Source organism: Myotis nattereri (genome assembly GCF_964212035.1).
Source record: "Myotis nattereri genome assembly, chromosome: 9".
Taxonomy (NCBI): domain Eukaryota; kingdom Metazoa; phylum Chordata; class Mammalia; order Chiroptera; family Vespertilionidae; genus Myotis; species Myotis nattereri.
In genome coordinates, this window is record NC_138084.1 from 76,884,997 (window position 1) to 76,907,242 (window position 22,246).

Here is a 22,246-nt window from a genome sequence, read left to right on the forward strand (position 1 = left end):
TAGTGTCCTGGCTCCACAGCTTATGACATCTGACCCATCATCAGCCCAGGTTATATGAAGTGAAATAATACAACTGTGCACAGTATTCAATAATGACAGGGATTTAAAAGTGAAAGGCAAATGGTTTATAATTTTAAACAGTAAAAGGTAATCAATAGGTAAGATAATTGATTGATTTCCCATGAAACAAATCTTTGCAGTAACCTTAAAGCACAGATACCTCTGAATATCTATAAAATATGACCAAACCATTAATTTAATAAAAACATTAAAAAATCAGCTAAAAACGTTTTTTTCCTTCTAAGTTTGACAAATACAAAGTGGATCACGTACGTGCAATACCAGTAAACGAGATGAAAAGTTACCAGTCACCACTAGGTGCTGCTCAAGAAGGCCTGTCGCGTGCTCTTATTTTATCCCCGTGAAGCTTCTTATCCCTTTAATCTACTTTTTTCTTTTAAAAAAGAAAAACTGACCCATGACAAATGCTTACCGAGTCCATCCATTTCCAAAATAGAAGACATATATTTAAATAAAGGCCTTACTGCACACCAAAGGTAAAACAAATGCTTTTATTGCACATTTATAAAATCTGCATAGTGGTATCAAGTGTTCTTCCCTCCCACAATTCCTTTAATTTGAAAATTCCGTTAAAACACAATATCCAAACTGGAGCCTTTTAAAAATGGTCAATAGGAGGAGATATTTCTCTAAATATACACATAGATTTTTTTTTTCTTTTTACAAACTCACATCCTTTATTTTTCCAAAACAAAAAGGGAGAGGGCATCAAAATGTTCTTTTGGGTCAGCAGCAGCCTTAGACATGTTTCTGACAATTTTCAGGCCCTCGAAAATTAAATGGTTAACAATCATAAAAATGCCATCTTTAATCATCAGTTTGATTTCTGTTTCTATGGGCCTGTTTTTGTTTTGTTTTGTTGGGGATGGTGGTACTGGGAGGGATGAGTGAAACAGGTAAAGGGAAATACAGCCAGTAATATTGTGTAAGTTTGCATGGTGACAGATGGTTACTAGACTTAGTACGATGATCACATCGTGGGCATATAAATGTCGAATCCCTATACTGTACACCTGAAACTAATATAATATTGTATACCAACTATACTTAAATTAAAAAAATAAAATAAAGGCTCCCTCACCAAAAAGAACAGGATCAACAGTAGGAAACACCCGAGAGTTTACATACATTCACTTTCCCATTTAAAAAAGAAAACCACACAAACCCACTACCGTTAGTCAAGTTTCACAATGTTATTCCATCTAAAGTCCTTAATGCTTTCCTTTCTGTCACTCAGGAGGTTTTCTGGTTTAATTAAAAATATAAATAAAAGAGAGAAGAAAGGAGAGGCAGCTTTCTTCTGACTTTTCCGCATCTTCTGGCCACATGACCTTGTATTCTACCCACACGTAAAAGGGCAGTGGTTTATCAGTAACCTGACTTGCCATCCTGCCAAGAGCCAGGCGAGGTTTCTATTTCTTATCTCTGGCAGTTAAGAATTTTCAAATGTCATTGTAATAAGGAGGAGCTGTTCATCTGGTTCAGGTTCCGATGACTCACCCTTCTATTCTACTGTCAAAAATATTGATGGCTGAAGGGCAATTTAAAAAGTGGCAGAGGCTTAGAAAAGCACACGCATTCCTGTGGGTAGAAGAGGCCCCCTCGGGTCTCCCGCATAATTCAACACTTCTCTCGCTGCCCCTGCCTCTTTCAGGAAAGCCGCGGCAGTGAGTCTGCTCCTGAAAAGGGCAGTTTTATTTCCAATCCTGTTACACACACAGCATGGTTGGGGTCTGGATCTGGATCTTCCTTTTCACCTAATTCCTCTCCCAAGGTAAACACTGGGCAACAGACTTCTGTTCAACGGGCAGGCAACCAAGACCAGGGCAGGCCCTGAACACATGACCGCTTACTTCACGGTCACAGCTGAAACCCCTTGAATCGACTCCATGACGGCTGCAAACCGGCTGCAAAGGTCATAGGGAGAATTGGGTCGAATAGTTGGAGGCTCCTTCAATACAATGATTTCTGCAGAAGGATCTAGAAGCCTGGGTAGAAATTCCCCTAAGCACAGCTGCAGATTCTCTGTGGAGAGAAAATGATGGTTACATATACAGCTAAGTAGAACTCTAGTGAAAACTAATTAAGTCTGAAACTCTATGGGAAGGCCCTTCAGACAGCCCACTGCCCAACCGCAGAGCATTGCTCTGGCCAACTAACAACAGATGGTGACGCCCTCAGGCCCAACCTGGAGCAAAGACCGACTTGTCAAGTACACCAGAGCTTTAGGCAGAGCTGCCCGCCACCTGGCATATGGAAGAGCCACACTGTGCTGACTTCGTTACTGACAGGACAGATCTTCCAATCACCCTTTTAAACTTTGAGAAAGCAGATGGAACACTCTGTACCATAAATATAAGGGTGCGATTGTCTTCAAATGATTAAAATACACAGTGTGTGCACAGCGCACTAAATACAGCCATATATCACACATGGCCCACACAGAAACTGAAGACATTAAAAGGAAAGTCACACCTACTAATTACAACAGAATTTTCAATGAATACTATAAACTTGGAGCACTTTTACAAGTCAATAGAATATAAATATATTTTTATTGATTTCAGAGAGGAAGGGAGAGGGAGAGAGATAGAAACATCTATGATGAGAGAATCCTGTACACCCCCTACTGGGGATCAAGCCCACAATCCAGCCCTTGACTGGAATCGAACCTGGGACCCTTCAGTCCGCAGGTTGGCGCTCTATTCATTGAGCCAAACCAGCTAGGGCAGTCAATAAAATATCTTTACATCAGTGAGAAACTAACAGAGAAGATTCATATTAGAATATACACCAACTTTCTAAGTCTATCAAACTCACCTAAAAATAACTAGGCTCACTCCCTAAAATACTTTGGACAAGCACATCAACTGGTTGCCTCCTGCATGCACCGGGGCCAGGGATAGAACCTACATCAGAGGTACGTGCCCTTTACCAGGAATTGAACCCTCAACCCCTCTGTCCACAGGCTGGTGCTCTAACCACTGAGCAACTGGCCAGGGCACAGCATGAATGGATTTTGATTTTTAAACTATGCAATTGGAGTCCAGATTTTGGCAACTGAAAAGTCACAGAGGTCAGACACTCCTGGAGAGCAGTGGCGTTTCACCCAGGGCTTCCTGGTCGTCTGGAGACGCCTCAGCACCGCAGAGGAGGCAGGGAGGTTAGAGGAGCAGAGGCCCTGCTTCCCCACCCCAGGAGCACAGGTCCACTTCTCACTCCCCAACCCCAGGGGCTCCCATAATCCTTTGACGAGGTTTGGCAACATGTGCTATAGAGTGAGCCCACTGTAATTTCTGTAATCCCAAGAGCCTTAGAGATTACGGGGAGTGCTAAAAGCAACACACCTGCAATATCTTGCCCCAGGTAAGAGCACCAGTGTTTTCTCATGACCTCAATGGCATCCAGGTCATCCTTGGAGATGTCATTATTGATGATGAGGTGAATGCAGGGAATGATCAACTCATTCATCATATTAATGCCCTCTGTTACCGAGTGGTCATCATTGGTTTCAAAGAGAGAAGCCGCTTTGGCATTCAGCTCCTACAGATAAAAGCATGAAAAAAAGTCTAAAAAGATAAATAAGAACTTTAGAAGATTCTAACAAGTGGCTGCCAAACTTTACTGCCATTGGAATTGTTGGGGGAATCTCTACAACAGCGGTTCTCAACCTGTGGGTCGTGACCCCTTTGGCGGCCGAACGACCCTTTCACAGGGGTCGCCTAAGACCATCCTGCATATGAGATATTTACATGACAATTCATAACAGTAGCAACATGACAGTGATGAAGTAGCAACGAAAATAATTTTATGGTTGGGTCACAACATGAGGAACTGTACTTAAAGGGCCAGAAGGCTGAGAACCACTGCTCTACAAACTATGTTGCTCCTCTTCCACCCATTAGCTGCTGCCATCGGTATGCTGGGCACTGGGACTTGATAAAAGCTCCCAAGGTGATTCTTAGGCAGCTAAGCCTCTGACCCAATGGCCTAAACTTCCAAGTCAAGATCGTGCCTAACACCTGCTTCCACTAAAAGTGGTTCTCAACCTTGGCTGCACATTAGAATCACCTGGGAATCTTTTTAAAATCCGGATTTCTAGGCCTCATCCTCCGGAAATTCTGTTTCTTTGTTACTAATGTTGTGGCCCCACCCCATAACAAAGAAACAGAATTTCCGGAGGATGAGGCCCAGAAATCCGGATTTAAAAAAAAGATTCCCAGGTGATTGTGATGTGCAGCCAGCTGGTCTATTCAATGGCCTCTGTCTCCACGGAGCATCAGAACCACCTGCAGAAGACAGGAGGCTGCGCAGGCCGCAGTCTGGCTGCCTGGGAGGGGCCTGTGTGTCTTCCTCGCGTGAAAGTTCCCCGGGTGATTGCGGCGCACACTGAAGGTGGAGAGCCAGCCGGGGAACCAGCCAATTCAACATTACTGCCTACCTGTGGCAGCTGAGCAGGACAGGCCAAATGTAACCTGCGTTTGGTGACTTAAAAAATAAAAGTGTAGCTCTAATAAAATTCAGATACACACAATCTACAAGCCTTTCTTCAGCTTCCAAATGCTCCGCCACACCCATAACCAGTACAGAAATCAAATATAAACCAGAGCAAGAAGCTCTTGAGGTCAGTGCATGTCATGACTTAACCTCCTCCACTTGGCAGTGACAGGGCTGTGGTGGAAAGGCCGCCTGACCCCCCGGCAGGGGGCGGGGCTCGGGAAAGATAAACACAGCACACAACCTGTGGGCAAGCCTCCCTGTGTAGTTTTCTGAAGGGCGAGCCCTGCTTTAAACCTGGGGTAGACGGAGGGGTGTCGGTCTGCCTTTCCTCGTGACTGCCAACTGTGAACAGGCCAGGAGGCCTTCCCTGGAGTGTGACAGCGACAACACCGGGAGGGCAGGCCAGCTCTTATGGCTCCTAACTTAACAACCTGGAGTCTCTTTAGAAGTCACTAGAACTCTTATCTACCAGCAAGGAACACTGCATTCCTTCAACACACATGTATTACATGTTTACTATGTTCCAGACAGAGAACACAGCTAAGAGAAAATCTGTGCCCACGGCCTCACAGGCTGGTAGGAAAGCAATGCAATGACATGCAGGTACACATGACGAGCACAGAGAAAGGGGTGATCCATTCTCACCCCTTATCTACCAGGGACTGAAGAAGAATGATATCCACTAAGCAATTTTAAATAATCTGTTCCAACGTTAAGCTCCTCTTGAGAGTTTGGGAAGATGTGAAACCCGTTGGAGACTAACTTCCTCCTGGCTTGCAGGACGGTGGTAAAGACAACGAGCAACAGAGATCTGAGGCGTCAGACAAACACACCAGAAGGCACTTCCTTCGGTATACAGCGATCACCGACTCCTTCACGCCGCGGCGGGGCCCCTTGGTCAGCAGAGTGGCGTTGCTCTGGTAGGCATACACCAGGTAGGAGAGGGCTTCTTGGTACCTGAGGAAATGGCAGATAACAACAGCTGAGTGTCCTCCAAAACCCAGGGCTTACACCTCCCTGCCCCTCAGACAAGGACTTCCGTGGCTGCATCATGGAGTCTGAAAGGAGGGGCGGCACCGGGGACTGGGAAAAGCCCGAGGGCCAAAGACGGCAGCCAGTCTCAGCTCCTCCACAAACTGGCCCAAAACCCAAGACCAATCCTGAAAGCTCCCTGGGCCCAGGCTTCCCGACAAAGACGTGGACTAGATGCTCACGGAGGGCGGCACCAGCTCGCAGGTTCACTGAGTTCACCTTCGTTTATCACAGAGGAAATCTGGCCACTACATCTCTTTACTAATAAATCTATCACGACGTGACGGATGAGCACAGTGTGACATTCGGAGCAACACTGAGGCAATACCGGGACAACAGAGGCAGGCTGCGCACGCGACAGGGTGGTGTATGCCCGTGACTCTCAGCATTCCTGGGTGGGGATCGATACATCACAGAGTCCCGACCAACAGTCTTAGCAACATGGAAGGCCAACTTACTTTTCTTTTTGATAGAGTTCCAGGCCTGTCAGGAGATACACAGACACCTTTCGAAACAAACTATAATCTTCATGCCACCTCTGAAAAGGGATGACTCGTGTTAATGATTACGACCACAAACGACTTCCACACGGCCCACCACGTAAGTTTTACACTCTGCACATGTGGCCAGGCACAAAAGCAACAAACACAAAGATTGTCACATAGAAACATATTCAACATTTAGAACAAGTCTACTTTGACCTTAATTTTTAATGCCCTTTTCCTTCCACGGTATTTCATACGAGCTTTAAAATTTACCATCTTAATTTGCAGCACCCATGTCAAAGTCACTCAGCTCTGGTTTCCTCTCTAGTTCTGAGGAAACCATCCAGATGTGAGGAAGATGAAAGGACAGGCCGCCCCGTCACAGGACAACACTCAAGCTCAGTGAGTGTGGTGGGCATACCTTAGCTGGTACATAACATTGTTTTACGTACAATACAAAGCTTTTTTAAAAAAAAAAAAAAACTTGTAGTTATATATGCACTTTAATGCACAGAAATTGAATATCCAATATAAAAATATTATTTCCAATATAGGAAACTATTATTTAAAACAAACCCAAACTGTGAGTTCAAGAATTATATGCCTAGAACAGGGCTAAAGCGTGTATTTAAGAAAAGGAAATGCTGACTCATCTGATGAAGATGGAATAAAGAAGCCTGCTCTGCTGAGGGTAAGAAAAGATCATTCATCCGTTCTTATTCAGGTGGTTTTTTTCAGGGGGGAGGACAAGTCACAGAATTGTAAGTTTTGCCTCAGGAATGAATGCTGGAGGCTTTGCAGTTGGAAGAAAAGACCTGACCTTGTACTCCTCCATATTCATGTCGTCTGGACCGATCTCCTTCAGCTTAGCTTGCGCCACCTTCATGATGCTGATGGACCTGTGTGGAACAAGGTTCAGGAAGCAGTGACAGCAGCCAGGGCACAGCTTCTCATCAGGGAAGGCAGCCACGCCAGGCCCAGAAGGAGGGGGTTCCCCTGAGTAGCCCCTTCTCACCTTTCATCATAGCTCAGATTTTTATCTGCAAACTGTTCCAGAAGGGTCCGCTCCACCACCCTTTTGGGTGCTTCATTCTGGAAGAAGTAGACGAGCACGTGCTGCAGCCGAGGGTCGCTGTGAGAGGAGGGCGCCTCCTTGGCCAGCTGGTAGAGCCTGGAGTACTCTTCGTGGAATGCCTAAGAAGACAGCTGGGAGTCAGAAAGGGTGCGCCGTGGGCTCTTGCACAGGCACTGATGCCTAAGGTGACAGCGGTTCCCTAACTCTGAGAAGACGCCTAAGAAACCCTCGCTGAGGAATTACAGAGGAACTTGGAGTCTGTAAGGCGTGTGCATTTCATAAGGGATGAAACTCTTCTAGCGTCCTGGCATCAAAGACATACCATATTCATAAGAGACAGTTTTTCATAAAGTTCTCAGAAAAAAACGTTTAGTTTTAATTATCTCAGGTATATCCTCGAGTCCCAGGGACCCAAATCTTAAATTCCACATAAATGCAATTTATTCACGTACCTTAAATTTTATTCAAGTACCTTAAAAAGCATGGCCCACTTTCTCATATGACAGCCCCTAAGTACAAAGGCAATGTCTCATTAGCTTTACTGCTAGACAGTCCCTAAGAACAACAGCAAGCCCTCCCGGCTGGGTGACAGATGGCACTGCTCACCACGGCGGCGTCAGTGCCAGGAGAGGAGGAGCGATCGGTCTGGTGGGCAGCTTATTCATTAGTTAGGCAGGAAAGAGAGTTTTATGCTTTACTTCAATGAAAGACATCTTTAATCCTATTGTTTACCAACTAATAGAATTACTGCCCCATTATTATAATACCTGTGGTATAAGGAGGAGAAATTAAAAAACGGAGATACCTTAATAAGCCCTGCTTCAGACCCATCTCGGTCAAAGGTCTGACGGGCTTTAGCTATGGCCAGGATGACCCCTTGCATGGCAGGGCTCAGCATCACCTACCACAAGAGGGCACAAAACAGACAAAAAGGAGAGAGGAAAGGTTCAAAAGAAGAGCATGAAAAGACAGGGGAGCAGCCTGCTGAAGAAAGCATGGCCTTGGTCAGCATCTACTGCTGGTCAGGTTCTACACCCATTCCTGTGCACATGGACAGCACTGCCCTCTACACAACGTCACGGTCCACACACTTACTCCTATGCACACGTACAGCCCAAGACAAGCTATTCCTGTGCACCCTCTGCAATGCACAGATGACTTCACATGCATGTCTACAACTCTCTGTTATGGCACTGCTCAAGGATCAGCTGAGTTAGAGCTCTCGGTGAGCAAGTGTCTCGGTGAGGAGGTGAGAATTCAATTTAGTTCTGTAGTTTGGGTGTATGTCCTAAACACACAAATATGTTAGACTTTTACTAGGATGAACAGGGCATTTAAAATAGTCTGGAAACTAGGGGATACACAAATGTGACTTTATAAAATGAAAACCTTTCAATAATTTAAAACTATATCTCATAGGAAAAAAAAATCTAAGGGGCAGGATTCATGATAGTTTATGCGCAGTGACAACTGTGAGGAGCACCTCAACCACGCGGGATTCTACAGCTTCTTCCTAAAGCTTTAGAATTTAAAACAACTCCAATGTACCTCTGTTTGGCTCACTATACCTCTGGAAATTTTACATGTGGAGGAAAAACAATTAATACTACCAAAGACAGACACTTAAAAAGCAGTTTTTTTCCTAATGCCAAACAAGGGACTAAATTCCATCTTTCTGAGCCTTCTGAACTCTGCAGTGGCCCCATAAGCATACACCTGGGTAGACATATACTGGGAGCAGTGCACAGTGGGAACAAGGCTATCGTTGTGAAAACAGTAACTAAGGTCAAACCAGATAGGCCTCGTGTCATCTGTTTCAATAAGAAAATGTTACTCATCGCCGAACGCCTTCAAGCACATGCAGTGACATGAGAGGGGGTAAGACTGACAACAAGCAGCTCAACCTGCCCTGGGCTCTGTACCTCCTCATCATATCCGTCTGCATCAGCTCTAACCAGAATCCTCCCCACACTGGGAATCTCGACTTCAGACACCTCAGAGTGAGGCGGGGCGGCAGAGTCCGCATCGCGAGCCTCTGGGGGCTGCTCTGACTGCTCTGCAAAGTCTGTTTCCGGGGGCAGGGGATTCTTGGGTTCAGCTTCCTTAAGCCACAGCAGCAGAATGGAGAGAATGAGTAGAAAAAAATGGAGAAATTAAGAGGGACTGGTTAAATGCAGCAGAAACAGAATCACAATCACAGAATGTGAGGGAACTGTGGAAATTACTGCGGAAAGCCGCCCTCTTGAATCGGGCTCCCTCGGTCATCCTCACCTCACTCAAGGCTGCCTCGACGCCACTCTTCTCGTAGGCATGCGCGGTGTTTGCAATGGCCTGGGCGGTCTGCTCCTTGACAATCACAGCGTGCTCGGACGACAGGCAGCGAACCCCGTGGGCAGAGGCTCCTGAAGGCTCTGATAAAGAGTTGGACACAGAAATTAGTGTCTGATGATATGTAATGTCTAGAACGCTCTGTGAAGGCAAGCAGGATGGACACAAAGTTGAATGTACAACCTTTCTAACAAACCTTTAAAAAAATCTATGCAAGTTTCCCCTAGAAACTGTGACTATAAGGAATGGCTCCTTCAGCAAAACCACACTGATGATCCTGTAAAATTTAATGTGCTCCTCCTGACTGGGTCAGAGTCCTTTACGCCAAGGTTTCCTACAAACAACATCTGTTAGGAAGATGGACTTTTTAAAAAATAAATTTATATATATATATTTTAAGTTCTTGAGCTTTGACACATTTACATTTGCATACAGCATTACAATTAATGCTGTTATAAATTTTTTTTAATTTATAGGCATAACATTGGCTAATAACATTATAAAATTTTAGGTGTATAAGATTATAATTCAACATCTGTGTAATCTATTGCATGTTCCCCACCCAAAATCTAGTTTCCTTTCATTACCATGTATTTGACCTGGTGGAAGGTCACCTTTGGATAATTGTTTTCATAAAATCCACCTACTAATCCTACCATAATTCCTCTTACAACCTGGGAAATAAGCAAAACTAAACAGAGTAATAGTACAGGTAGCTAGTCTTTCTGCTATTACTCCTACTCATCAGAAATCACGTTCTGAACCATAAGTTATCCCATCAGGTTGTGCAATATCAACTCTATTTGAAATGTATTGTGCACCACTCCATCAGCACAGGGCTGGCTGAAGGAGTGCAGTGTGAACACTATCGCTGGCACACTGCCCTTCTCGAATACCTTGTGGTGTAGAGAAATCCTGTGATGTGGAGCTGGTAGATTCCATTTGAGGAATTTTGCAAGACTGCTCTTCTTCCCACTCCTCTACTTCCTGTTCAAATCTCCAGTTATCTTCCTGAACGTAATGCTTAAGTTCAACAGATAAGGCTTCCAATTCTCCTAACATCTGATCTGATTCATTTGCGACTGCTTCTGAGAAAGAACAAAGATGGAGAAATCAAAAGGTCTTTCCTAATGAAAAATACATATACACATAATCCATCAGAAGTATTGACAATATACGGCCAACAGTCAGAGCACATCAATAACAGAGCCCGGCATATTAGTCGGTAGGCACATATTGAATTATCTGTTAAATGAAGGAACAAATGAATGTAAGGATTTGGAATAGAGGCCAATCACTGGTAAAATAGTAAGAATGGACCAAATATTTCCTGGAAATTCAGAAAAATCATTAGATCCACTGAAAATTTCAAACAAAATAATTTTATCAATATAACCACTGCATCTATTATTGATAAGAATATCTATCTAAAGATGGTTAGAGATGAATTCCAATGCATTTATGCTGTCTCGAGTTTCAGGCAATGAAGTGCTATCAGAAAGCAATTTGGTACAATAGTTAGATGGTCAATACTTGGGTCATTAAAAGCTATAATGAAAAATGGCGCCCTAACCGGTTTGGCTCAGTGGATAGAGCGTCAGCCTGTGGACTGAAAGGTCCCAGGTTCGATTCCAGCCAAGGGCACGTACCTTGGTTGCGGGCACATCCCCAGTAGGAGGTGTGAAAGAGGCAGCTGATCGATGTTTCTAACTCTCTATCCCTCTCTCTTCCTCTCTGTAAAAAAATCAATAAAATATATTTAAAAAAAAGAAAAATGGCAGGATAGCCCTAGCTGGTTGCTTAGTGGTTAGAGCACCATCCCACAAACTGAAGAGTCGCAGTTTTTGCAGTTATAAATTATTAGAGAAATAAAAATTGAAAGCATGCAGTAAGGAATAAAGCACCAATATATATTATAAGCATAACTGCTCTTAGCATCAATGTTGATATCTCTCTACCCCTCTCTCTTCCTCTCTCTCTAAAATCAATAAAAACATTTAAAAATGTATACAAAATGTTACTAAAAAAGGAAAAAACTAGAGAAAACTTAAAAGTCTTTCAATGGGAGATTGGTTTAATAAATTATATACATACATAATATACATATATTCCATGCAATGGAATGATTATGGGGTTAAAAAGAAAGAGCCCTGGTCGGGTGACTCGGCTGGAATGTCCTGTATGCCAAAAAAGGTTGCAGGTTTGATTCCCAGTGAGGGCACATATCCAGGTTGTGGGCATGTAACAGGAGGCAATCTACTGATGTTTCTCTCTCTCTCTCTCTCTCTCAAATCAAATCAAATCAAATCAATAAAAACATATTCTCAGGTGAGGATTAATTAAAATAAAATAATGAGTCAATTTTATTTATGAAAATATAGAGGTCACTAAGATACACAATTAATAAAAAGGAAGCAAAACAGAATGAAAAATATCCCATTTGGGGGAAAATGGGATGGAGGAGATGTCAATAAGTAAATGTAGTCGCTGCACAGAGCAGTTTCTGAACACAGCATAAGAAACCTGACAATGGATACCTGTTGGGCTCAAGAATAGAAGCCGGAGAGCAAACTTATTTTTCCTCTTTATTCTCGTTTGTATTTTTAAAAATGCATTATTACTTCATGATAAATTCTAGGTTAAAATTATTTTAAACTATAAAGAATGTTCCCCCTTCCCTGAGCAGTACAGATTTCCCCCATTTCTGGCTCCTGTGAAGATATTTTTACCTGCACTGAAGTGGGGTAGCTTATCGTTAATGTACATCAGACAGTAAGCACTGACATTTCTCAGGCCTCCGTAGGAATCTCTTTCAAGTTCTTCCCAGGAAGATTCGGTCACAGAGATGTCATTGTACTTGAGCCAGACCTGCCGGGGCTGATTGTAGATATAGGCCCAGTAGTGTCCAGCGTTTGCTTGTCCTTCATGAACAAGCACCGCATGCAAGCGATAAGGCACCTACAAACCAGAAAGCACATTTCTGAGTGAGATTCAGTAAAGTAATCTGACAAAGCTTAGGTTACTAAAATCCAAGATTATTCCCAACTACCAGACGTAAGAAAGGTATATATATATTTGTTCACATTGAGACATCTTGGTGATTCAAGATGAACTAACAAAACACAGCCTTGGTATCTACCAATTATGCTGCAGTTCCCAAATCTTTAAAATCAGACAACTGAACTAGATAACCTCCTCTGAGACCTCGTTCAACTCTAAACTCTTACGATTATAGATCTAAAACCAAAGATAGCCCAGACCTATTTATTCCCCAATTCCAAACACAGTTTATCTAAAAATAGAATCATCCTGACCGATATGCTGAGAAAATGCTTACCACGTTTGGGACCTACAGCTAGTTTAGCGGCCATCTTGTTCTCTGTCTATTGTAGTTGGCACCGACATTTGAATCAGTCATATGGTCCCTATATTTCCTCTTGTTCACCTAGGGTGAGACCCTTTTAACTACATACTTGTTAGTTTCCACACCTGAAAGGTGTTTCTTTTTACAATATGCAGAACATAAAGCAATGCTTGAGTGCCAAGTAACTACTGAAGGGAAAAGGTAAAGTTGGCCATAGACTCAAGTTAAACTTACATTTAATCAGTACCTTGACACGTTTTTTACTAGTGGAGAAATTTTTGAAATAATACAAAAGAAAAAATGGGGAAAAACCAAGATTTACATGATGCATTCCCGCCATGCAACAGAACCATGCCTCCATGCAACCCTGGAGACAGCTCTTCTCCTCCGGCCACTGACCCCGAAGCACTAAGAGGCCATGCCCCTGACTGGAACCTCTCTCCCCTCCATGCCAGAATGTCATTCTAAACAAAAAATTATGTGGACAATGAGAACTGCCCGCCTACCTCCCTTTTAGAGTCATAGGAGAAACCAACCTTGAAAGCATGCAGGTAAACAAAGGAGCACAGTACTGTGAAAAGGACAAGTAACTGGTCCCTAGTTCAGGTTTCCCCACTGTACTACCTAAATTACTAGGCGTGACAATTTTTATTAATATCAGATAGCAAGCCTTTCTAATATATCAAAAAGTAACACGTAGCAGAATCAAAACAAATATATTTTGCGTTCTACTGGTGGCAGAAGATATATTACTTTTTTCTTTACCTAAAATAAAAATAACAGAACACTACCAATTTCTTGCCTAAGTGTATTCCTGTATCTCAGGAGGTTCTCACTGAGTTGCAAAGAAAGCCATCCAGTTTCCTTTTTGTATCTGCCATTAGCACCACTAGAACATGCTCGACTACTTTCCCATCGATTCACTCTACCTGGCGAAGGAGAGGATCACAGTACATCTGCTCGATAGTCTGGGTAGTGCTTGCAATACAGTTCTTTAAATCTGTTAAAAGAGAAGACTTAGATAAGATGACTTCACTCCACATCACAGAGGCTGCTTCCACTAAGCAATGAGCAGTGCTTGTCTGTGCCAGGGTCCCGATGACTTCAACTCCACTTGATGGGCCACAAAGGAAGACAAGGAAGACAGTCTTAAAGCAGCCAGTGCTTCAGATTATGAAGACTTAGTTTAATATAATTACATTAAGATTTTAAAAATCATCTCTTCTAATTGGCACCAATATTTCCTGAAGAAGAAACAGCCTACTTGGAGAAAGACTTTAATGGGTCACTTGGGTGTAAATGTCCTAGAGATAAGCCCTGAAAGAAGGTGGCAGAGCAAGAGAGACTAAATTTCTGTGAATAAGAACCTGGAATGAATCTGAATTTTCATTTTTATTTTTTGCTCCCCAGATAAAAGGAGAAAGGGGAAGAAAAGTCTGAGCAACATGACCAGGAGGCCATATAGAAAAATCCCAACCAAAGGAGAGCTGCCCAGGAAGCCCAGAAATGTTGAGGAGGGGTCTTTCCACAGCTATATAATGCAAGTCTGTGGTCCAATCTTACAGGGAACTAAAGGAAGAAGTCACAATCCCCATGCCAAAATTTAACGGCATATACGGCAAAATTCAATTATACAGTGGGGCCTTGACTTACGAGTTTAATTCATTCCGTGACGGAGCTCGTAACTCAAATTACTCATATGTCAAATCACTGGCGTTCACTGTGACGTTCACTGAGCCAACTAGCGGTGGGGTATCTGAAGCTGGCTCATAACCCGAATTTTAGCTCGCAACTCAAAGCAAAAAATCAGCTGAGAGACGGCTCGTATCTCGAAAAACTCATTAGTCGGGACACTCATAAGTCAAGGCTCACTGTATAAGGCAATAGCAGCAAGAGTACCCAAGGTGCCAAACTACCAAATACTCAAACAAACAGAGAAGGCAAAGAATAGTTGTTTGACAAATTTAGAATAGCCAACCTTGTATATCCTGTTCAATCTCACTCCTCCACCTCTGAAGACAGGTCTTAACGAAGTTGATCTCCTCCTCTGTGACTGCTCGGGGAGCCGGGTGTGCAGGCATTGACACAGGAGACCGGGAAGATGCCAGTGGCGCTGTCACTGTCGTAGACTTGTGTAGACAGTCTCCAGAAAAGGTGCTTTCAACGTCCTGAGAAGAGCTTTCTTTACTTGTGCTGAAAGAAGACACATCATGCTCATACGATAACTTCCAAAACAGGCCTTGAAAGCAAGCTGCCATGTGGAAAAGTACCACTGCAAGTTGGTGAGTATTCACTCCGCACAGGTGCAGAGCTGAATCTTTCCTTTACATATATCGTCTCATTTAACACAGCTTGTTTATGAGACAGATATTATTACTATACAGATACTATCCCTATCAAGCAATTAAAACCTAAGGTTTGGAGAAATTCAGCAACTTGCCCAAGTTCACTCAGCTAGTAAGCGAGGGAGAGGTATTAAGCTCAGACCTGCCTGAGTCTATGGCTCATGCTCTCTCACCTCTTATTATACTGCATCCTCATGAAGAAGAGAGGAGAGAGAGCACGGAGAAGGAAAGACTGTGTCAGGAAGAATCGAAGAATCAACTATAGACTTCCCAAGATTAAACCAACTAAAGTGGGATGGATAGACAAGCTCAGGAACACAATATACAGAGCAAGAAAAATGAAATATCAGCTGAACATCCAAGTCACAGGAATACAAACTAGGTAACAGCCTGGAGAAGAATGGGGGCTGGACTCAAAGGCAGACAATCCCAGCTCTACCACTCTTTAAATACCCAGGTAAGCAATCTAACACTCAGCTCTAAATGTAAATGTTAACTTCTTCACACTATTGCCCTGAACTAGCTGAGAATAAAGTATGTAAAGTAAATGTTAATTTATCTACTAATTAACTAATGTCAAACTACACACAAACCAGCAGAAAAATAAACTAAACTTCTAAATTGTACTTAGGTTTCTACTTTACATCAAAACTGAAGAACATAAACTTCCTGTAACTCTGACTTAAAGAAACCCTCACTCCCAACTCTTCCCATCTGCTCTCTCACACACACAAAATAATGGAGAAAACCTCTTCCCCTAGGACACATATATATGGACAAATATTCCAATATAAGCAAGAGAGCAGATATCTCAATTTCAGAAGGGAGCACACACACAGAATAACTTTAAAATCTAATACACACAGCCCTAGCTGGTTTGGCTCAGTGGATGGAGTGTCAGCCTGTGGACTGGAGGGTCTGGGTTTGATTCTGGTCAAGGGCACATGCCTAGGTTGCAGGCTCGATCCCCAGTGGGGGGCGTGCAGGAAGCAGCGGATCTGTTATTCTCTATCATTGATGTCTCTCTCTCTCTCTCTCTCTCTCTCTCTCTCTCTCTCTCTCCTTCCTTTCTGAAATCAATAAAAATATATCTTAAAAAATTAAAAATAAATAAAATCTAATATGCACAGTAGGCAGTATTACTGTATGTGCTTAACCAAACTGCCCAACTGCTTTAAAAAATTAAAACAATTAGCCCTGACTGGTGTGGAACAGTGGATAGAGCGTCGGCGTGCGGACTGAAGGGTCCTGGGTTCGATTCCGGTCAAGGGCATGTACCTTGGTTGCGGGCACATCCCAAGTGGGGGGTGTGCAGGAGGCAGCTGATCGATGTTTCTCTCTCATTGATGTTTCTAATTCTCTATCCTTCTCCTTTCCTCTCTGTAAAAAATCAATAAAATATATTTAAAAAATAAAAATAAAAATAAATTAAAACAATTATTAAATAAAGAACATGAAACCATTCTAGAAAACGTCCAAACACACAGGTAGAGTATAAAAGGTAAAAACCACCTCCATCTCTTGACTTGTGCCACCCTGAGGGATACACACTTCTATGCATACAAGGATGAATAATTATTAATATGGGGGGAGTTGGGGAAATGGGTGGGATTTTTTTAAACATAAAAAAACCTAACCTTTTTTAGTCAGTAACCAGGAGGCCGCAGGGTCGGGTGGGAGCTTCTGGCTGCCGTGACCAGAGCCCCCCAACCCCCACGGCTCCCCTTGCAGGTGCATGAGGTTCTCCTTGGGAGGTGCTGCATGAGTGGAAAGGCTCTGTGGTGGAGAATGGACTGGACCCTGGGCTGCTACCCCAGTCATCAAGCAGCAGCTAGTGGGCACCATGAAGGCACTGCAGCAGCAGCAGATGTCCTGGGACACCATGTTCACTGGCAAAGAGATGCCAGCACCACCCCCAGCACCCCGGAGGGGTGGTTATCCACGGCCTGCACACCAAGCACTCTGAGCTGAATCCAGTGTGTGGGTGAGTGCCCACCAGAAGCCTCTGCCTCAGCCTGTCTTCTGGCCCCTCCTGAAAGCCGCCACCCACGGACAGAGCATCTCGGAACTGGAGCAGGGACGTGGGCAGCCGCTGGGCCTGGCTCGGCTAGCCCTCAACAATGGCCTGATGGAGTGCTTCCTGCAAGTGTGAATGCTACCAGCTCCCCCGCTGCCTGGAGACCCCGGGGAGGGTGAGTTCCTCAGCTTCCTGCAGGGACTAACACCCTTACCTTACAAGCCCACCACCTTAAGGGAGAGGACGCTCACCCACTCTCAGAGCTCGACCCTGCCACCACCTCTGGTACAGAGGAAGGAGTCTCTGGATTCCATTTCCCTTTCCTCAGGCTCAGAGGACATTGAAGGCCAGCACTTGGGCCATAAGATCTGATGGAACGGACAGCTCACTGCCTCCTTCCTCAGCCTGGACACACCAGTTCCTCCCAACTGTCCTGCAGCCTAGACTCCGATAGCTGCCTACTCCAAGAAAATGGCTCCAAGATCCCAGATCCTTCTGAGGAGCCCATGTCCTATGACTCAGACCTGGGAACAGTAAATGCTGATGATTCAAACTCATCTCTGCAAGAGGTGTTGTCGGAGTTCAACAAAGCCCAGGTAAACTCGGTGCCAACTAACGGACTGAGCCAAGAGACAGATTCCCATGCTGCAGGCCTCCCCCACCCTCCGCCGCTGCCTGACACCAACCAGCACACACCCGCACTTCGATGTGCCTGCAGAGCCCCGCCCTGCCCAAGCAGCCTCTCAAACTCAAGACGGTGGCCACAAGCAGGAGCCACTTTGCCAGGCACCTGGCATCCTGGGCCTGCAGCACCTGGGCACTGCACAAGCTGTCACTCGGAAGCACTTCAGACCCCAACCCTCTATCCTGTGAGCACAGGTGTCGAGGGAGGAGCCAGCAGGTGACAGAGCTGGGCTGAGCCTGGGGGCTTCCTCACTCATCAGTCCTGAAAGCAAAAACTGGATCTCACAGGATGACTCTCCAGGCCTCCCCAGGAACAACCCCAGGGGGTCCTTCAGATCGCTGCATAGCTTCTTCCAGGGGGTCCTTCAGATCACTGCATAGCCTCTTCCAGGGGGTCCTTCAGATCAGCTCCATAGCCTCTTCCAGGGGGTCCTTCAGATAGCTGCATAGCTTCTTCCAGGGGGTCCTTCAGATAGCTGCATAGCTTCTTCCAGGGGGTCCTTCAGATGGCTCCGTAGCCCAGGGGTCCTCAAACTACGGCCCGCGGGCCACATGCAAATACAAATATTGTATTTGTTCGCGTTTTGTTTTTTTACTTCAAAATGAGATACGTGCAGTGTGCATAGGAATTTGTTCATAGTTTTTTTTTTTTTAAACTATAGTCCGGCCCTCCAACGGTCTGAGGAACAGTGAACTGGCCCCGTTTAAAAAGTTTGAGAATCCCTGCCGTAGCCTCTTCCAGGGGGGTCCTTCAGATGGCTCCGTAGCCTCTTCCAAGAGGTCCTTCAGATGGCTCCGTAGCTTCTTCCAGGGGTCCTTCAGATGGCTCCATAGCTTCTTCCAGGGGTCCTTCAGATGGCTCCGTAGCCTCTTCCAGGGGTCCTTCAGATCGCTCTGTAGCTTCTCTAGGGTTTCCTTCGGATGGCTCCGTAGCCTCTTCCAGGGGTCCTTCAGATCGCTCTGTAGCTTCTCTAGGGTTTCCTTCGGATGGCTCCGTAGCCTCTTCCAGGGGTCCTTCAGATCGCTCTGTAGCTTCTCTAGGGTTTCCTTTGGATGGCTCCGTAGCCTCTTCCAGGGGGTCCTTCAGATGGCTCTGTAGCCTCTTCCAGGGGTCCTTCAGATCGCTCTGTAGCTTCTCTAGGGTTTCCTTCGGATGGCTCCGTAGCCTCTTCCAGGGGGTCCTTCAGATGGCTCCGTAGCTTCTTCCAGGGGTCCTTCAGATGGCTCCGTAGCTTCTTCCAGGGGTCCTTCAGATGGCTCCGTAGCCTCTTCCAAGAGGTCCTTCAGATCGCTCTGTAGCTTCTCTAGGGTTTCCTTCGGCTGGCTCCGTAGCCTCTTCCAGGGGGTCCTTCAGATGGTTCCATAGCTTCTTCCAGGGGGTCCTTCAGATCGCTCCATATCTTTTTCCAGAGGGTCCTTCAGATCTCTGCATAGCTTTATCCAGAGGGGCTTGGGAGTCCAGGCCTGGTCTCCTCAGGCATTTTCCTTAAGGCCCGAGAAGAAGCTCCATCAAGGGGGCCTCAGATAAAGCTGTGTGCCTTCTCCAGGAGGCAGGAAAAGCCGGTGGGAGCATCAGAACCCCAGGGGTGCACCTCAGGTGACGGGCAGGAGACTGCACGGTTCCAGCGTCTCTGAGGGCCTCTTCTCCATTACCCACTGGGTGCTGTCTTCTCACAAGGAAACCCTCATCCCGAAATGTAATAAGGAGCACCCTTGCTGAAAAGTTCTATATTCTCTCACACAATCTTAATAAAGTAATGCCCAAAACTGCCCAGAGTGCAAAAATACTGTTTCATATATTGAAATGGAAAATACTTTCCCTGAAACCTCCCCATAAATTTTTTTATACAGAACTCTTGATTCTGTCTGTGGCCCAGAGCAAGCCCTGCCTGTTGAAGGCCCGGTTTCGAGTGCTCCTTCCCAAGGCCTCTAGCTCCAATAGTGTATTCATCAGCTGTTTGTTTAGTGTCCACCGTGTGCTGTTTGCAGTGAAGCCAGCTTGATCTCCACCCCATCCCGACCTGGGGAAATCCAGACCAGGTTAAACAACCAGAACCTCATTTGTCTGTAATCCTCATAAATGGCTTCTTCAAACAAACAAAAAAGTGTGCCCCAGAATCAGTCTCTTTCTCTCATTTTCTGTTTGCAGTGACCCAGGCCAGCATTCTGGGCAGAGCCAGGTCTCCACGCTGGCTACTTCTGGGTGTTTCTGTCAGCTCGTGGATGGTGGGGTTACGCTGCGGAAGGTGTGCTTCGTGCCGGGGTCGCCAGGGTCCCTGAGGAGGAGTCAGGCCCTCTACAGTGGTTTGCAGTCCCCGAGGCTGGTCCAGGCTGGGAGACAGAACTGTGTGTCCTCTGGACCTCTAGTTGGTGGCAGACCCCCTGGAGCAGGGAGCATTGCGCAGTGAGTGGTACATGGGCACTCACTCACTCATTCGGCAAATATCTGTTGAACACCTGTGCTGTGCCAGGTGCTAGGGACACAGCAGGAAACAAAGCAGAGTCCCTGGCTTCATGGGACTTATATATTAAAGAGTAAGCATATGGCATGGGCAGATCCTAACTACTACAGAGAACAATAAAGCTGGGAGTGCTACGCTGGGGAGTATACTGCTTCACACAGGATGGCCAAGCGAGTCCCACAAACAAGGTGACATCTGATGTGAAGGAAGGGAGAGAGGAAGCCATGAGGCGAGCTCTGTGGTTCAAGAAGGAAGACAAAATGCAAAGACCCTGCCATGGGAACATCCCTGACGCACCAGGAAATAGCAGAGCCCAGAGGAGAGGAGAGGCGGCAGCCAGAAACAAGGTCAGAGGGGTGGAGGGGCTGTGGGCCACAGGAAGGGCGCTGGCTTTTGTGCTGAGGGAGATAGCAGCCCCTCCAAGGCTTTAGGCAGAGGGGCATGATCAGACCTATTTTAAAGGGGGGAGTCATCCTGGCTCACATGCTGAAGGACTACAGGGTGGGAGAGACCAATTAGGAGGCTACTGCCATAAGCCAAACGATGGATGTCGGTGGACTGAACCCATGAGGTGATGTAGGTGGTGAGAAGTGAAAGATCCTGGATATGCCAATGGATTTGATGTGTGGTGTGAAAGAAAGAAAATCAAAGATAACTCCTTATCCCCATCCTACCTGCCACATACACACACAGTGGCATTACTGCTCCACCGCAAACACAGCCTGATCGGAGCCTGAACTGCCGCAGATTCCTGAGTGGGCAGGAGCCTGGTCTGGGGTGGGCAGTGCTGCCTGAACCTGGCCTTGTTTCTTCAGCCCTGTGAATATATTCTATATTCCAGAAAGTGCCCCAGGAGATGGCAGGAGTGAGGCCTGGAGGCGCTCACTTCAGTCCACCTCATCCTTGCCCCCTTGCCCCCTGAGAATACCAGCATTAGAGCTGACCCTCTCCCCATCACCAAAAGTGCTGATGCTTTCAGATGAGCTGACTTATCCCTCTCCTCCAATGGAAAGCTGATGTGAACCTCAACAGTGGCCACACTACTTTTGAGATGTCACTTTATGAAATAAACTACGGTGTGGGGCCCTGGCCCTGAGAAGTACTTTGCAATGTACTGAAGGAACTGCTGCTGCGTGATGTTTGAATGATCTTGCAGTAAAGACCTGATCTTTCTTTTTAAAAAAATCTAGCCCGACTGGCGTGGCTCAGTGATTGAGCATTGACCTATGAACCAGGAGGTCACGGTTCAATTCCGGTCAGGGTACACGCCCATGTTGCGGGCTCCATCCACATTGTGGGGCGTGCAGGACACAACCAATCAATGATTCTCTCTCATTATTGATGTTTCTATCTCTCTCTCCATCTCCCTTCTGCTCTGAAATCAATAAAAAAATATTTAAAACAAACGAACAAAACAAAAAAATCTAACCTTTTTAAACAGGTTCTAGTGTTTTGTTTTATTAGTCAAGGCACACGTCAAGTTTACTCCGAGCTGACCCTAATGGTTCCTCCAGGTTACAAAGGTTGTTGCATGTGGCTGGGCCAGAGCAGAAGCAGAGGGCTCCTGAGCATTGATCTCCCCGTTTCCTTCCCTAGATAAGCCCTTCTAGGCTGTCCTCTTCAACTGCGAGCCAGTTCTTTTCACGTGTTAGTTTTCTATTTATGAATAAATCTCTTTCCTTAATGTTTACTTAGTCATGCATATTTTCAGAAGCAAGAATAAGATGTTTGGAAGAGCAGGGCTGAAGTTTCCTCTTAGAAAGACCGCTGGCAGCTAGCCCAAAACAAGTTCAGGAAGCTCTGAAATAACCCCAACCCTCCTATGGGCAGGTGAGTGCATTGGTGGGAATTAGGAACATTCTCTCAAGGGACA

The 22,246-nt window shown here is 45.4% G+C and overlaps 1 protein-coding gene across 3 annotated transcripts in view; it reads right to left on the reverse strand.

Annotated features, from left to right (window-relative positions):
- Positions 1-559: 559 nt before the first annotated feature.
- Positions 560-22,246, reverse strand: part of USP28 (ubiquitin specific peptidase 28) — a gene marked incomplete at its 3' end in the record, with an annotated part of 74,540 nt that continues 52,853 nt past the window's right edge. Inside the window, exons 14-26 of one of the 3 annotated variants that reach the window (XM_081100155.1) lie at positions 14,844-15,058; positions 13,795-13,865; positions 12,231-12,459; positions 10,398-10,589; positions 9,445-9,584; positions 9,096-9,275; positions 7,979-8,074; positions 7,114-7,292; positions 6,919-6,997; positions 6,072-6,151; positions 5,415-5,538; positions 3,429-3,624; positions 560-2,106 (exon numbers count right to left, since the gene is read on the reverse strand). In XM_081100155.1, the coding sequence (XP_080956281.1) occupies positions 1,931-2,106; positions 3,429-3,624; positions 5,415-5,538; positions 6,072-6,151; positions 6,919-6,997; positions 7,114-7,292; positions 7,979-8,074; positions 9,096-9,275; positions 9,445-9,584; positions 10,398-10,589; positions 12,231-12,459; positions 13,795-13,865; positions 14,844-15,058 (1,957 nt within the window). Of the gene's footprint in view, positions 2,107-3,428; positions 3,625-5,414; positions 5,539-6,071; positions 6,152-6,918; positions 6,998-7,113; positions 7,293-7,978; positions 8,075-9,095; positions 9,276-9,444; positions 9,585-10,397; positions 10,590-12,230; positions 12,460-13,785; positions 13,866-14,843; positions 15,059-22,246 lie in introns of those variants that run through there. The other 2 variants (XM_081100156.1, XM_081100157.1) reach the window with 2 other exon arrangements.